This window comes from Panthera tigris, chromosome C2, assembly GCF_018350195.1.
Source record: "Panthera tigris isolate Pti1 chromosome C2, P.tigris_Pti1_mat1.1, whole genome shotgun sequence".
NCBI classification, from domain to species: Eukaryota; Metazoa; Chordata; class Mammalia; order Carnivora; family Felidae; genus Panthera; species Panthera tigris.
Window position 1 is genome coordinate 74,392,068 of NC_056668.1, and position 15,538 is coordinate 74,407,605.

At 41.2% G+C, this 15,538-nt stretch overlaps 1 protein-coding gene across 1 annotated transcript in view; it reads left to right on the forward strand.

The window, feature by feature from the left end:
- ATP13A5 (ATPase 13A5) overlaps nt 1-15,538 on the forward strand; it is a 35,729-nt gene that overhangs the window by 3,668 nt on the left and 16,523 nt on the right. The window contains exons 3-6 of the mRNA XM_042998340.1: nt 2,211-2,253; nt 3,953-4,062; nt 7,412-7,508; nt 9,504-9,573. Of these exons, the coding sequence (XP_042854274.1) occupies nt 2,211-2,253; nt 3,953-4,062; nt 7,412-7,508; nt 9,504-9,573 (320 nt within the window). The remainder of the gene's footprint in view (nt 1-2,210; nt 2,254-3,952; nt 4,063-7,411; nt 7,509-9,503; nt 9,574-15,538) is intronic.

Consider the following 15,538-nt stretch of genomic DNA (forward strand, 5'->3'; position numbering starts at 1 on the left):
GTAACAAATTAGCCCCACATTTAGTGGCTTAGAATAACACCACATATTATTTTTACATTCCAACGGGTCAGAGAGCCAGGTGTGCTGAGCTGAGTCTTTTCCGGCTCAGGCCTCTCACAAGGCTGAAGCTGCGTGTTAGGCAGGACTGCAGCTACCTCAGTGCTGGAGGAGGAGGTACCCGCCACCGACCTCCCTCACGTGCTGTTGGCAGGATTTAGTTCCCTGTAGCTGTTGGACAGACAGAAGCCACCCTCTGCTCCTTGCTACATGGATCATTTCATAAGGCAGCTCATAGTGTGGTAGCTAGCATCCACAAGAGTGATCAAAAGAGAGGAGAGAGATCACCATTTTTTATATCTTCATCTCAGAAGATACATCGCATCACTTTTGCTGTATTCTCTAATACAGCACTAATACTCTAATACAGCACAGTATTCTCTAATAAGAGGCACTTCACTGAGTCTAGCCCACACCCAGGGAAGGGCTTTATATAACGTCTTGAACACCAGGAGATGGCAATCATAGAGCCATTTGGAAGCTGCCTACCCCATACAGCATTCCTTCTGTGGCCCATACAGCATAACTTAAAGGAAGATCCTCTGCTTGGATGTGGGGAATAGAAAAAATAGGGGCTTATATATCTCAGAATGAGAAAAATGAGGAAGTGTGTGGGTCATCCCTTGGAATTATTTGAGGTTGGTCCATTAGAAGATATGTGAATGATTCCAGGACCAGTAGGAAAGAGGTGGAATGATAGTCTCACTATATCTGGCCCTGGCCATGGTTTGGGTATGGAGGCCAAAGTAAAAAAAAAAAAAAAAAAAAAGTCCTTTTTTTTTTTTATCTCCTTCAAAATATAGATAACCATGTACATCAGAGTGAAATGGTTCTTCTTGAGACCAGACCTACCTATAATTTTCTGGGAATGTTATAATTTCTGAGCTACATATTTCCAGAAAGTGAAAAGGAAAGAGAGTAGTGAAACTTCATATAATTACTGACAAGTAGTAGCTAAAATCAGGAGACTGCCTTTCACTATTATTTTGTGTTGCCAAAACATTCTTTGGGAAGTTTTAAAGAGAATGCCTGTCAACTCCCATAATGCCTTGAGGCTGGGTTAGTAGCCAGTGTTTAAGTGACTATTTTACTTACATGGTCATTATATGATAATGGGCGAAGAAAGTAATTTTACCCATCTCAAATGCCTAAGAAATTTTGCCAATTTATATGCTTACTTTTGAAAAGCTATATTCCCTTAAAGAAAAATCAGTTCAGGAAAATATGCTGTCTCGGAATGAACTGTCTTCTCGATTTCCCCATCTTATTCCTCCTGACTTTATCACTGACAATGCACATAAGGTTGTCTGAGTTGTCTTCTGAATTCAGGGAGCACTTGAAGATGTAAGATTCTTTGTGTGATATAGAGACTAAATATGTGATTTGAGCCTGAAGAAAAGGACCCACTTCAGCAAATGTACACAGTCATGACATGCGTGTGAGCCCATGAAATGTTTATAAGAATATTTTCGTATATACCTGCCAAATATTGGGTTGAATCTTATGAGTTTGTTTGTTTTTGACCATTTTTGACTTATAAAAATGACCATCTCTTATGTGTCAGTTAATCATAAGGAAACTGTCCCAGAACTTTATTTTTTGCCTGTATTGGTTTTGTTATTACTCTTCTATTCATGCTGTGGTGTTTGCACACCAAACTGGTAGAGATTAGGAGCATATGCTCTCATATCACTCCAGAATGCCTCAAGATTATGTGTATATGCTTTTGGTTCTTTCTGTTCAACCATTTCCCAAAGGTTTCTCATCCTAGTGTCTAAACTTCCAGTGGCATCAGCCACCAAAAAACACAGATGGATCAGGTTATTCGGTGCATCAGGTGTGGGAAGTGCTGTGATTATGGCTGCACACGCTTAAGCTTAGCCCTGATGGATACAATCACCCAGGACTTGTTTAGAAATGTGTAATCTTCTTGGTGGCCGTCCTTGGCAAAATCACTGTCATTTCCACATGGTGGAAACAACTTAAATACAACAGCCTTATTCCTCTGGGGATATTGCTCTCCAAGTCGTTTGCCATGAGCCTGATGCCACGTGTGTTCAACACACACACATACATCACGTGTGAGTTGGTTGTGATGAAAATTACCCAAGAGAGGCGTTAAGGCATTAATGTTTTTTATCCGTCCCCTGCAGTTACTACGTGGGCATGTGCGGAGATGGAGCTAATGACTGTGGGGTGAGTAGAACACATGAGTGGTAAAGGCCGAGTGAAGGAAACGTTTGAAACTGATGGTTTAAAGTGTTGAATTATGTATAAAATCATGTATGCATAACATATCAGTGAAATCGCAGACCAAACTATGTGGCTATTACAAACTATAGAGAGGCCTAAATTAAATAATTCTCAGCAGATGCCTTCCCATACACAAGAGAAAGCAGTACGTGTTTTAGACTCTGAGTGTTGAAGATATGGTTGAAATAATAGCCCACCTTGAAGATTTATGTGCGTAAGCAAATATTTTCAGTACAAAATCTTCAGCACAAAACTGAACGGGATTGCTTTGTATTTCCAAAGCCTACTAGATCCTTAGGATCTGGGTAGTTGTGCTCCTCTCTTTTTAAATATTTTCGTCTAAGTTCTGTGAAAAATTGTGTTCACGCTTAGAGATCTATTATGAATTTTTCTACCTTATGCTTCACGAGAAGACGCTCGTTGTTAGTCTACGCTTCAAAACCTAAAATGAGTTACCCATTCCCATAATTATGTAGAAATTAGAACAAAACAAATCATGCTAAAAAAGGACATAGTCTCTGCCCCCCTAAAATTCATTATCTAGTGGTGGAAAGAATCATGCATAATATTAACCCAAACAGGGGCCCCTGGGTGGCTCGGTTGGTTAAGCATCCGACTTCGGCTCAGGTCATGCTCTTGCAGCTCGTGAGTTCGAGCCCTGTGTCAGGCTCTGTACTAACAGCTCAGAGCCTGGAGCCTGCTTTGGATTCTATGTCTCCCTCTCTCTCTGCCTTTCTTCCGCTCATGCTCTGTCTCCCTCAAAAATAAATAAACATTAAAAATTATATATTAACCCAAGCATAAAACAGATGATCTTAAAATATGTAATAGAGATACAAAATACTAAGAGAGAATAGAGGGAGAAGGAACTATTCTAATGTGTATTGAACATGAATTTAGTATGTGCCAGCCACGGTAAACAGATGCTTTGCGGTTCTACAGAACTACAGAACTACGAAATCTCATTTTATGCTCATACAATTCTTATGGGATTAAAAAATTGACTCTGGCCTGCTTATTGGCCACTGTCTGCTCTACGCACTCTCTGGGCCATTTCGAGTCTTGTGACAATGAGTTAGCCTTTATATTAGTGAGGCAACACAGGTCCTAGAAGGATGTGTGATAAGTACGATTCGGTCCCTGTCTCCAGTGAAGATGCTGTGAGCCCCGTACTTTGTCCCAACAGTTAACTGGTTGGCTATATCAGGCAGCCCAGGGAAAGGTGGGGATTTGATATCTTTTCCTATCGTTCGTGAAGATGGTCTGCTGAGTGTAAGAACTGTTGATGAGGAAGACCCCCACACATACCCATCCAAATGCTATCACCTTTTCAGTTGACTTCTTGAATTATTCCTTCCTTTTGCTTATCACATCTACATCCACACAAGCAATGCACACACATGCATATGAACGCACGCACCACTCTTTTGCCCCAGGAGCATCGTTTAGCTGGCGCCTCTTTGGTTGATGACTTTCTGGATCTGGAGGGGGATAGTACTCCATGTGGAGGGACAGCGTAAACAGACACCCAGGGCTGGAAGGTTACAGGGTTATAAACTCAATAATGTGAAGAATAGCTCATGGTGTTCAAATAGAACATGGCCCGAGGAGTCATGGGTGTAACGTGGATTTATCCTTCTAGGCTTTGAAAATGGCTCATGCGGGCATTTCGCTGTCAGAGCAGGAGGCATCTGTGGCCTCCCCTTTCACCTCGAAAATAGCCAACATCGCGTGTGTGCCTCATCTCATCAGGTAAGCCACTAGTTCCCTTCCACCCTCATGACCGACGGGCTCATTGTCTGGCTCTGTACAGAATTCAACCACAATTTAAAGTGATAAATGTCACACAGAGGTATGGGTACAGTGCTATCCGAGCACCAGTTAAGGGGCCATTTGTGCTGCTTGGGAATGCTGGTAAAAACCACAAAAAGTGACCTTTGCCGAGGCTGAAAGGATGAAAGGCTATATTGTATGGACAGTTGAAAGGTAGAGTTGATATTTAAAAACTGATTGCATTTCTTACTTTTCTCCCTTATCTTGTATGTTGGGTGCTTACTGGAACCTTCCTCCTGGGGATTGGGAAGGGTGAGGCAGCACAAAGAAAACACTCCATCACATAGCCTCCCAGATAATGTTATCTCTCCAAGATACCAATCGGCAAATATCCAAAATGATCGCAAGACTTTTATAATCGAGGGAAGGGGAAGGAATTAAAGACCATTTATTTTGTCAAGATAGCTCCCTCACCTCCATTCTGCTCTCATTACTGATTTTCGTCTCTACTCATAGTTTAAACGTAGTTAAGAATAAAATGTTAGGTTTTATATTTTGTTCACAAATCATACTCTTCTGTTGCTCCCTATAACACTGTGGGGTAACTTTAGGCCATCTTCACAGCCAGTGGTTTGGAAGACATCCCTGAAACTTGAAGTTTATTCCAAAGGGATGAACATGAAGTTCTCCAGCATGTCCCCTGGTGCATCTGTGCATCTGAATGGGCACCTACTAGCAGGAGTTACTCACCTAAAGGTGCTAGGCTTGAAATTCTATGCCCGTGTCTGGTTGCATAGCAAATAGCTTGACACATCTCTCTGATCTCGGGTGCCTGTCCCTGTGTCCTTCCACACCCTCAAACATCAGCAGCTCTTCTGCCTCCAGAGCAGGAGACTCCTCTTCCTAACTCCCATGTTCTCTGCTTCTGAGAACTATCTGGTCCTCAGAGCCCTCAGAACTTCAGAGAAATCTGAACTCTCTCCTTTCTTCATCCATAGCCAAGCAGGCATTATGTTTTACTGGATTGTCTTTGGGAGACTGTCTCCAAGTCCTCTCCTTACTCTCTACTGCCTTAAATTTGGTTCCTAGCCAGTGACTACGAAATGAGAGTGCCCAGGACCCTGTCCTTATGTCAATACAACTCATGGAGCTTTTTAAAATATTGTGCTTGGAAGTATGGTGGATAAAGGATGAGACAGATTTTGTCCTGGAAGACTCATGTTCCATAAAGGTACAGAGAGATAGAAATATAATCACAAAACAGAGAGTCATCTGCCTGATCAGTGAGAAGTGCTCAACAAATTAGCTTTAAAAAAATTAATGCTCAAACAATATGGTAATTGTTCCAGTAGTTCTGATTGGTAACTCAAGCCAGGAGGGAAGGTTTCAGGAGGGGAATTGGGACTTGAAGGATGGATAGGAAGTACGTAAACAGGAAGGAGGTGGGAGAACATTCCAAGTGGGAGAAGTGGAGAGCCACATTTAGAAATGGGATTTTAACTGGAGAGTGTAGAGCCCAATAGCCCAGGCTTCTCAAGCCTCCTTAAGCCTCCTGTTGGGAGGCTTCTCAGGTGGGAGTTATGGAGGGTAAGCTGGAGCAACAGGTGTGGAGGGAGTTTAAACTCTTGGATGGTTGCACAAGTGCCTATTTGATCCATCTGAGAAGCAGTGCAATTTGAACTTCAGATGCTGTCTCACACACATGGCCCAATTCATTTGTGAATGGAATGCAGTGTTTTAAGATACACGTCATGGTGTAAAATTTCTCTAGTGGCAGATGGTTTAGTAAGACTCAAGGTGGAAGCTCTTTGCTTTTTTATTTCCTAGATTCATAAAAATTAGATATGGTTCAGCTCTGTTAGGCTCATTTTACCCTTGCTATCCTTGATGTATGCTTATTTCTGAGAAAACATCCTCCAGAGGGGCAGCGAGGTACTGTTTTAAATGCATAGGTCCACAGGTTTTCATTTGTATCTTTTGAAACATGACTGACTTGTTGCTAGAGTGGAAGCCTTTTAGGATAAGGACTGCACCTTATTCATTTCTGTATTATTGTGCCCAGCACTAAGCTGGACACAACAGAGCACTGGATGAATGTTTGTAGGCTGCATAAATAAATGAATTGGCTTCTTAAAATTCATAATTATAGGAGTAATTTTGGAGACCCATAGTTTATTTAGAATGGCTTCTTGAGCCCTTCACAAAAGGAGAAAAAGGATGAAACCACCAAGTTTATGTCAGAAAATGGTCTAGGCTCCACATGCCTGCCCCACTCTCAGCTTGTCTGCTGCTGCACCCTCTGTGCTGAAAACAAATGTTAGTGCCTCACAGCCTGGTGGAGAACATCTGCCCAACGCATCCTGGCCCATCCCTCCCAAACATTCTCATCCTGCCTGAGCCCAGGTGGTTATTTGTCTTTTAAGGTTTTCCTTCTCGAGTCCCCATTTCATTGACAAAGTCTTCAAGTAGCACTAATGCCCATGTCAATGTGGGGGGGGGGTGGTGGTGGTGGTGATATGGGCTGCCCCCCATGTGAATTCGCTTCTGCTTTGATGAGAGCAGGCTGCAGGAGGGGTTGTTTGCCAAGTTCACCATCCCTCCATCACATGTTCCTGCCTCGTGTTGCTGTCTTCTTTGGCCTGTCATAACCCACCACCACACCAAGCCTCAGTTAAGGGAATAGCAGCCAAACAGGATTTTTCAAGGCGGGGTGGATATTTACTTCTTAACCTGCAGTTTTTACTGTTGTCTTTGTGTCTTTTGAAGGGCACACCAGCTCAGATTATTACCATGGGTTCTCCCTGGAGTATGGAAACCAACAAAACCCAATTCATCTCACATATTGGAGGCACACCCACACTTCCTAACATGTAAAAGCACCTGTCCTTTAGCTTAATGTCTCCACGGGACTCCAAAACATACACACTTCAGTTCTCAGAAGCCTGTTGTTAGGATGTAAAGAGTCACAGCTGAGTCAATGCTTGACATTTTGTATCTCATCATAATGTCATGTGTTTCTACTATATGTGTTAATCTTTTTAATTCACTGAAAATAAAGACTGTGCCTGATTCATTTATATCCTCCATGACTCTTAGCACAATGCTGGTACCTTATAAGCCCTAAATAAAAGTGAGTCAATGAGTGAGGTCATGATAGAAGCTGAAAATGAATGAACAGATGAGTGTTTCAACAAATAATTGAGACGATGAATCATTGATTAAGTGAATGTATATTAACAAGCTATTAAATTTGAACTCCCTTTGAAATATAAAAGACTGGGAGATGTATATTATGCATAACCAGTTATTTTTATCTTTTCTTAAACAGAGAAGGCCGAGCTGCTCTGGTTTCATCCTTTGGGGTATTTAAATACTTGACCATGTACGGCATAATCCAACTTATTGGTACATCACTGCTCTATTGGGTATGAACCAAAATAATTTCTTCCCAGTTTTAATTGCATTTACATACTTGGTTTGTTCTTGGGGGTGTGGCTCCTACACAGGATTTAATGTTTTATAAATAAATGACATTTCTCAAAACAGATGTCTGCAAACTTCGGAACTTGACATAACTGCACATACAGCATGGAGCTAGAAATAAGTAGCTAGAGACCAGTTTTCTAGCAGTGCTGTTTTCTTCTAGATAACCTAAGATACTTGACCTCTTCAAGCATTTAGTTCTCCACTTGGAGTATGAAGAGAACTTCAGAACAGCGTAAATACAACTCAACAAGAAGTCGGTCTCCAACTATGGGCAAAAAACTAAGAAGAGATAAAAAGAAAGAGAAGTTCTGGAATTTGACCTTGAAGGGCTCAAAAACTAGGAAAACTCACATACTGGAGCTTTACTTCTGAACTCGCCCAGAAGTTAGACACATAGACATGTCATTAGTAAAGGATTAGCATTTAAAAATTAAAAAAAAAAGACTTTTGCAATTAAATGATAAAAATAATCACTTACAAATTAAATAGCCATATGGAAGGGATATGTATAAGTTGAAAATCTTCATTATTTCAGTCATAACTTGCTCTAGAGTAAAATGATCCAACAGACTCAGGGAGTGCTTCAGAGAGCATTTATTACTATACTGCTTTCCTGGGACATTTGAGACATGAATGAGGACCACAGGTCTCTAGCATCTGGTGGGCTTTTAAGCACAAGAATCACACACAGAGGGCTAAGGGGCAACCAGGTGGGTAGAAACAGAAACTGGACTGGGAGTCAGAAAACCTAGATTCAAATTCTGCCTTTATCACTAAGAACATACTAGATCTTGCCCTTGACCAAGCCTTTATATGCCTCTGGGAGGTCAGGCTGGCAGATCCCCATAGTTCTATGAAAACTGCTTCCGGAACAAATACTGAAGCTGCCTGTGAAAATTCCTCCCTGTTTCGTGTCACCCTGCCTATATATAACTGCACCATTCTGAGGGGGAAAGAAGAGGAAGGATGTGAGAAAGAAATGTAAAGAGGACAGAGACTTAGAGGATGAGAACCATTGGGAACCCTTTATGGAGGATGAGGAATCATTTGTATCTTCTTAAAAATCTGAAATATTTCTCAGTTCAAAGTCTTCACACATAGAATTGGAATGATAGTCTAGCCTGAAGCCATTCATTCTGATGGTTTAGACCCAGAAAAGAGTGTCCCCCAGAGACCTTAAATTAGAAACTTCAGGGCCTTGGGTTCACACTCTAAAAATCCAGAAATATTTCTCATTTGCATAAATCTGGTCTATAATGGCTCAGACCAGGTTATAAGTTAGTGCTCAGTCAGCAGCTATGAAGCACATAAACAGACCTGGCTGCAAAAGGTATTGCAAGGCAAATTTCTGGAGGTTATATGCTGACTTTTATATATGACTCCATAAATGTAAACTTCAAACAACTTCTATGTCTACACAGACCTTAGAAAGTCAAGCACACCAGACTGAAGTCTGTAATGGGCTTTCTTGGGAATAGTGGCAGTTGTTCAGTTTGTAAAAATGAATGGACCCCAAGAGAACTATTTGTGAACTCAATCCATGGATAGGATGGAGAGGAACACCTGTTGAATGATTTGAGGCTTGGATTTCAAATGTTTAAGCTTGAAGTTCCCAGCGGGTATCTTATGTCGAGAATTCAAATGTCCAGGCTGAGACTACAGCTGCCAGATTACTGTGGCCCAAGCCCGGGTGTTTCCCAACGGACTGACTCTTGTTGCTAACATGGAATTAAGTTAAACACTGGGACAATAGTGATCTGGCTTCATTATCTACAATGAGATGCTAAAGATCATAGGTAAGTTACTTTCTTTTTAAAGAGGAGAGAAAAATAACAGTTGCTTCCTGATTACATTCAGAAAGAGAGTTGGCAATAATAAAAATGCTACAATGGCAGAAGCAACATTTATATTTACTTTTATTTCCTTTCCAGCAGCTACAGCTCTTTGGGAATTACCAGTATCTCATGCAAGACGTAGCCATTACCTTGATGGTCTGTTTAACAAGTAAGTACTTCAGCAAAGTAAACAGCATTATTTGTATTTATTTACCCATGACATTCTAGAAATGCTCATACAAATAAAAGCTTTTGAGAAAGATACACCTTTACTACTGAAACCACTGTACTTGTGAATTTTTTGAAAGAGGTGTTGGCAGTAAGTGGAGGCTTGAAGTCCTGAGATTTGGCACTAAAACATCCTGATAGCAAATAAATCTTAGCTTCATAAAATGGTCAATGTATTCTGAGTTCCTTGTGGGTTTGTGTCTTGTACATAGAAAATTGTACAAGAAACCTAGAAAGGGAAATGTTTAAAACCCAAAGGTCACTTTCCATTATTCAGCTATGTTTCACACTGATATGAAACCAGATTTTTGCCAGGTCTTTGACATGTTGAGAACAAATGCGAGCATTTAACTCTAGAAATTCTCTCAAAAGCAAGGTGTGACTCACAGCAGCTACTGCTCATTTCCTTCCTTTGCGAGGACACTGCGATAAAGTATTTCTTATCCAAGGACTCAGGGCTTCATACTAACTCTTAAGGGAGAAAGGAGACTGCCTCAACAGAGAGCAAAGAAAAAGAATGACATAGTCATCTCTTTTTCCTTGTTCAACAATGAGACTGTTATGAAAACAGATTTAAAAAATCAGACAATGCAGAATATTAATAACCTTGAGAATTTCATGTAGCATCTTAAAACATGAAACGGATACATCAACCCTGTGGCAAAATTTACCAGTGTCAGAAACATAAGTGACATCAATTTCGATTCTTAAGGTGAAAATGTGTATTTGTAGTCCATTAGCCTATTTTTCTGTGCATTATTAATGGTCACATGACTGGAACATTTTGAGTCAATGATATTGCCTTTGCAGCGTTGGCCATTTTTAAGCATTTTGTATGATTTACTTGTGAACATGGTTGATGATGCTAAATAAAAGAAGAAGAAAAGAAGAAGAAGAAGAAAAAAACCCACCAGGAACTTCCAGGAGCTAAGCTAGCAGTAGTAGCATAAAGGTGAAGGCTATGGCTATTCTCCACCACTCCCTATCTCTGAGAACTTTGGCAAATTATTTATGAAATAATTTTCTGACATGAAATGTTCTCATATGGTTGTGAGGATCAGACAAAACAATGCATGTGAAGGGTACAACACAGTGTGTCACACACTGTAAGCACTCACAGCAAGATGAATGATACCACCCTGCACCTAATCTCTTTTTCTTCTTTTGAAATAACTGGCTAACTCAGTGAGCCCTTGAACAGAGTTAGAATGCGTACAGCTAGGCTGATTGGTTCAAAATCCAAAAACGTGGGTAGTAGTGTTTGTGTTTTACTCCTCTGCCTTCAAACGCTATTGTTTTTCCATCACTGCAAGCCCAATCATCCCACGGGCACATCACTTCCTGGTCAATATCAGGTATTAAAATGATTTCATCTTCAGACATCAAAAGTCTAGGTATCGTAAATTCACATTTTGTGTTTGCATCCAGTTCAAACTTTTTCTTCCTCTAGATCAAACCTGACCTTGAAGCAAGCAGTGGGAGAGAAGGCCATACTCTCTACTTTCCTTGGGCCCCTTGCTCAGGGAGCCTTGGAACAACAAAAGCAAATGGCCCTTTATACACGTGGGGGTATTGTAGTTTTGTCCTGTCGAGTACCCTCTAATGTGGCAGGCATCTAAACTTCAGGCAATTGGTATGGGATCACTGGTGAGTTTGGGGGTTTTTCAGATTCCTTTGAATTGCTCTGGACTAGACGCCTTCCTGACATGGGTGGTACTCTTTCCCTCTGACTCCCCAGGATTCCTTTCAACAATTGCCTGCTGGTGGTAAACACCACGAAGACTTTTTCTACTGCTTGGCTCCCTAGCCCCCGCAGACTGCCCCCACTGGGCAGATTCCTTCCAACACAGCCCCAGCCTGGCTAATTTCCATAGCATCCACTTCACCTAATGGATAGATATATAGCTTTCTCTCGCTGCTGCCCCCCGTCCTTCTCCTCTGATATTGCAACCGAAGGTGGCAAGGCAATCTTCCCCCTCAAGACACTTCAGGTCTCTCCTAGAGTAGTTCTTATGACCTCCCCTAATTCTGGATTGGAGTGATGCTAGGAAGATAACCATAATTCTTGCAGCTCTTAACAATTTCCTTTAAAGCATGGTTTTCTCTTATGTATTTGGCACATAGGTAATTGCTTGGGGGTAGGGGCATGGCTACACTTGAAGGACCAGTATGGATACCTCTGAGTGAGTACAACAGAGATATGGCATGATCTCTCTTTACATTCAGTTGGGATTTATCATTATCAAATATGAGATTCAGTAAAATTCCCCAGACAGAGGAAAAGCCCCATTCAACATCCTCTTAGATGTGTTCACCTCTTACTATATGTTAGGCACATAGGTGTCTGGGGCATGAAAAGACTGATCACTGAAGTATAGAGTTAGTTGGGGAGGGGGCTTCACACAAATGTATGAAGGAAATGAAAGTCAAAAGTAGTGAGTGCCAGAACACAGCAAGTGCTTTGGGAGTTCAGAGAAACAAGAGGTTATTTCTGATAATAGGCAGAGATGGCAATGGAGAAAAGAGAGAAATACTAAGGATGGCTTCATGGAAGAAGTAACATTTGCACCAAAATAGAAAGGATGGACAGATTTCAAAAATCTTTTCCCAAAAGAAGAGCTTTTCAAGTAGAATGAGGCAGCATGAGCAAGAGAGAGCTGGGGCATGAGTTTTTCAATTTGACCACACTGTAGCGTATGTGAAAAGGAACAGCGGGAGATGCAATTTGAAAAGATGAGTTGGGTCAGATCATAGAACTTGACTACCGGGTTGAGAACCGTGGACATTCATCTGCAGATGTTAGTAGTCATTGACAATTGGATGATTAATATAAAATCACTCTCACCAAGGCTCTTTTCTTTCCAGGTTCCCAGGTTAGGGTGTTTAACCTCAAGCTTGAATTAGTATGGCACAAAGACAATACCATTGCATATTTAATTTTTTATGCACCTGCATATCTATATATACCCTGCCTTGTTCTTACAAGATTTTAAGGTAACACAAAGGTAGCTAATAAGACAAGCTATATTAAAGGGGAAATCAAACAGAATAGTAAAATGAAGTCAGAGAAGTCAATTAAGAAAATGTATGTCTTAAAGCTCAATTTGACCCTAGTAGGTATAGGAGCCATTTTGAAAGGAATTTGTTCTAGCTGCATCTCTATCCTCTTCAACAAAACCCACTCAAATTAGATCAAGAAAATAGAGATAGGGGGATGTTTATGAATATAATTCTCAGAAAAAATCTGAGAATAGAAACTCAGAAGCACCCAGTCCAGAGAAGGACTAGAACACCAAAGAGTGAAAAACAGAGGCCACTTTTTTTATTTCCAAGAAACCATCTTGTCTCTTTCTTCTCCTTTCCACTCTGTTTTCATCTGACTTAAACTCATTCGCCTTGCAAATGACCCTAAATGGTGTCTCTATTATTGAATCTCCATAACCTTTCTGTTTGTCTTTGCACAGCTAATTAGCTCAGCCTCTCGGTGTCTCATTTGCAAATATTTTGGAGAGAAAATTCATTGACCTAACTTGAGTAAGATGTCTACCTTAAGCCAGTCATTTCTGTGAATGAAAATGAGGTCATGTAATTTGGCTCCATTCAGGCCAACCATTTCAGTGTGTGGAAGGAGGTACTGTCCAGAGAAAAAGGCTGTAGGAGGGACTCCATCCATTATGTAAATGCATCTCTTACATAAATTCCAACATTGCTTCAAAGAATCGTAATTTTTTTTTTTTTTTTTTTTGGTTCTTGGTCCCTTTGGAGAGTATCATGGAGGACAGAGATCTTTTCACCTTAAAAGCCTCGTGAGGCACATTCAAAATCTTGCATGTGGTTCAGGTGGGTTCAGGAGGCTCTGGAAATTTGAGTTACATGACTTGAAATGTCCATAATATAAAGCAAGCCAACTATTTAGGAGAATCACACCCACATTATATTCAAATAATGCTGAAAAATTATGAGTATCCTTTGAAAATAAAAATTTGAAACTGCTAGGTCCTCCCACATAGCAGGCCCTGTACTAATTTCAGTAAGGGACAGGAAATGGTATGAGCCTAGATTTCCTCCCTCAACGAGCTCACAGTCTGCTGAGTGCATGTGTCAACGACTAGATTTAATGTGAGACATCCTCACTACAGGGCAGCAAAATGAGTAATGTGCTGTGGACTCTCAGAGGAGAGAGTGATTAATTCTGAATAAAATATAACACTTCACAAGCTTACATTTCTCTCCATGCAACATGATTGCATATATCATCATCATTTTGAAGAAACCTGGGCAATTCAGAAAAGTTTTTTATCCTTTTTGATTCATGAAATCCACACTACTGTGATATGCTATAGAGCAGAGAATGGGGGGCTTTACAGACTTAAGTTTATTTTACCACGCTGTTGCTCACAAACTATGGGTCTTTACATAAGGGGCCCTACTTCTCTGAAGCTCAGTTTCTTCACCTGTAAAATAGAGATAACTATTTTGCATTGATTTTTAAAGAAATAACGTTTAGAGGCGCCTGGGTGGCTCAGTCAGTTGAGCATCTGACTCTCAATTTCAGTTCAGGTCATGATGTCACAGTTTGTGGGTTCGAGCCTAGCAGCGGGCTCCTCGCTGACAGTGCAGAGCCTGCTTGGGATTCTCAGTCTCCCTCTCTCTCTGCCTGCCCCCCCCATTGGCCCTCTGTCCCCCTCTCTCAAAATAAATAAACATTAAGAAAAAAAAAAAAAGAAATGATGTGTATAAGACACTTAGCATAGCCTCTGGAACATAGTAGGGGCCCTTAAACGCTAGCCGTTAATTTTATAGTCAGATATACACATTCTCTATCAGAAAGTATTAGGATTTCTAATATGGGAAAAGTTAAAATATTCTTTATGTTAGGACTCTATCAATCAGCTATTACCACATTACTACTGTATAACAAACTTCTCCCCAAAACCCGGTGGCTTACAATACCATTGCTCTGTAGATAGTCAGCTGGTCTAGGTCAGCTGAATCTGATCTGTTTTAGGAGGTAGATCAGTTGGTCTTGCCCCAGGTTAGGGGTTTCATTCAAGTCAGCTCCACATTTTAAATTCTGGAGCCAGGCTGGCCTAACAGACCTGAGCATGATGATCACAGAGAGTGAGCATTGCCATGCAAGCAGGCCTCAAACCTCTAACATCTCTTCGGCCAGAGAAAATCACAAAGCAAAACCAAAATTAAAGGGTGGTAAAGTGCACCCTACCACAATGAGGCCAATAATTCAATCTAGCACAGTCTCTGTGTAAAAGAAAAGTCAGAAGCTCAGCGAGCATCTGAGAAAGAGAGTACCAGAGAGCAGAATACACAGAAATGCAATTAGACTTCTCTCCATTGTCCACAGCCTACTTAGTCATTTGGTGGCCGTCTTCTTCCTTGAGTGCAGGAACATGGGAAGAACTAGAAACACTGTAGCCTCTCTGCCTTCTGTGGCCCCAGGGCACAGTCTCCTTGCATTGACCACAGTCCACATGGTGCCCCTTCCTTGCGTGCCATGCAATGACTTCTCACACCAACCATCCAGAGTGAGGCCAGACTTTACAACTTAAGGGCACAGCCTCCACAAGACTGCCCTTACTTTAGACCTCAGCCATAAGTTTGGGGGTCCCCATGACACCCACAAGTCTGATTAGCTGGCTGCAAAATTGGGGGGTTCTTCTTCTCCCCATAGGTTCAGTGATTCATAACAACAACTCATTCAGGGAAGTGCTATACATATGATTCCAGTTTTATAATAGCAAAGGGATACAAATCAGAACCAGCCAAAGGGAGAGTGAGGTCTGGTGGGAGGATCCCCACACATCCATTGTCCTCTTCATGGGGTGTCAGTTTGCCTTATCTTCCTGGCATATCAATGTGTGACAATATGCAGAGGATTGCCATACAAG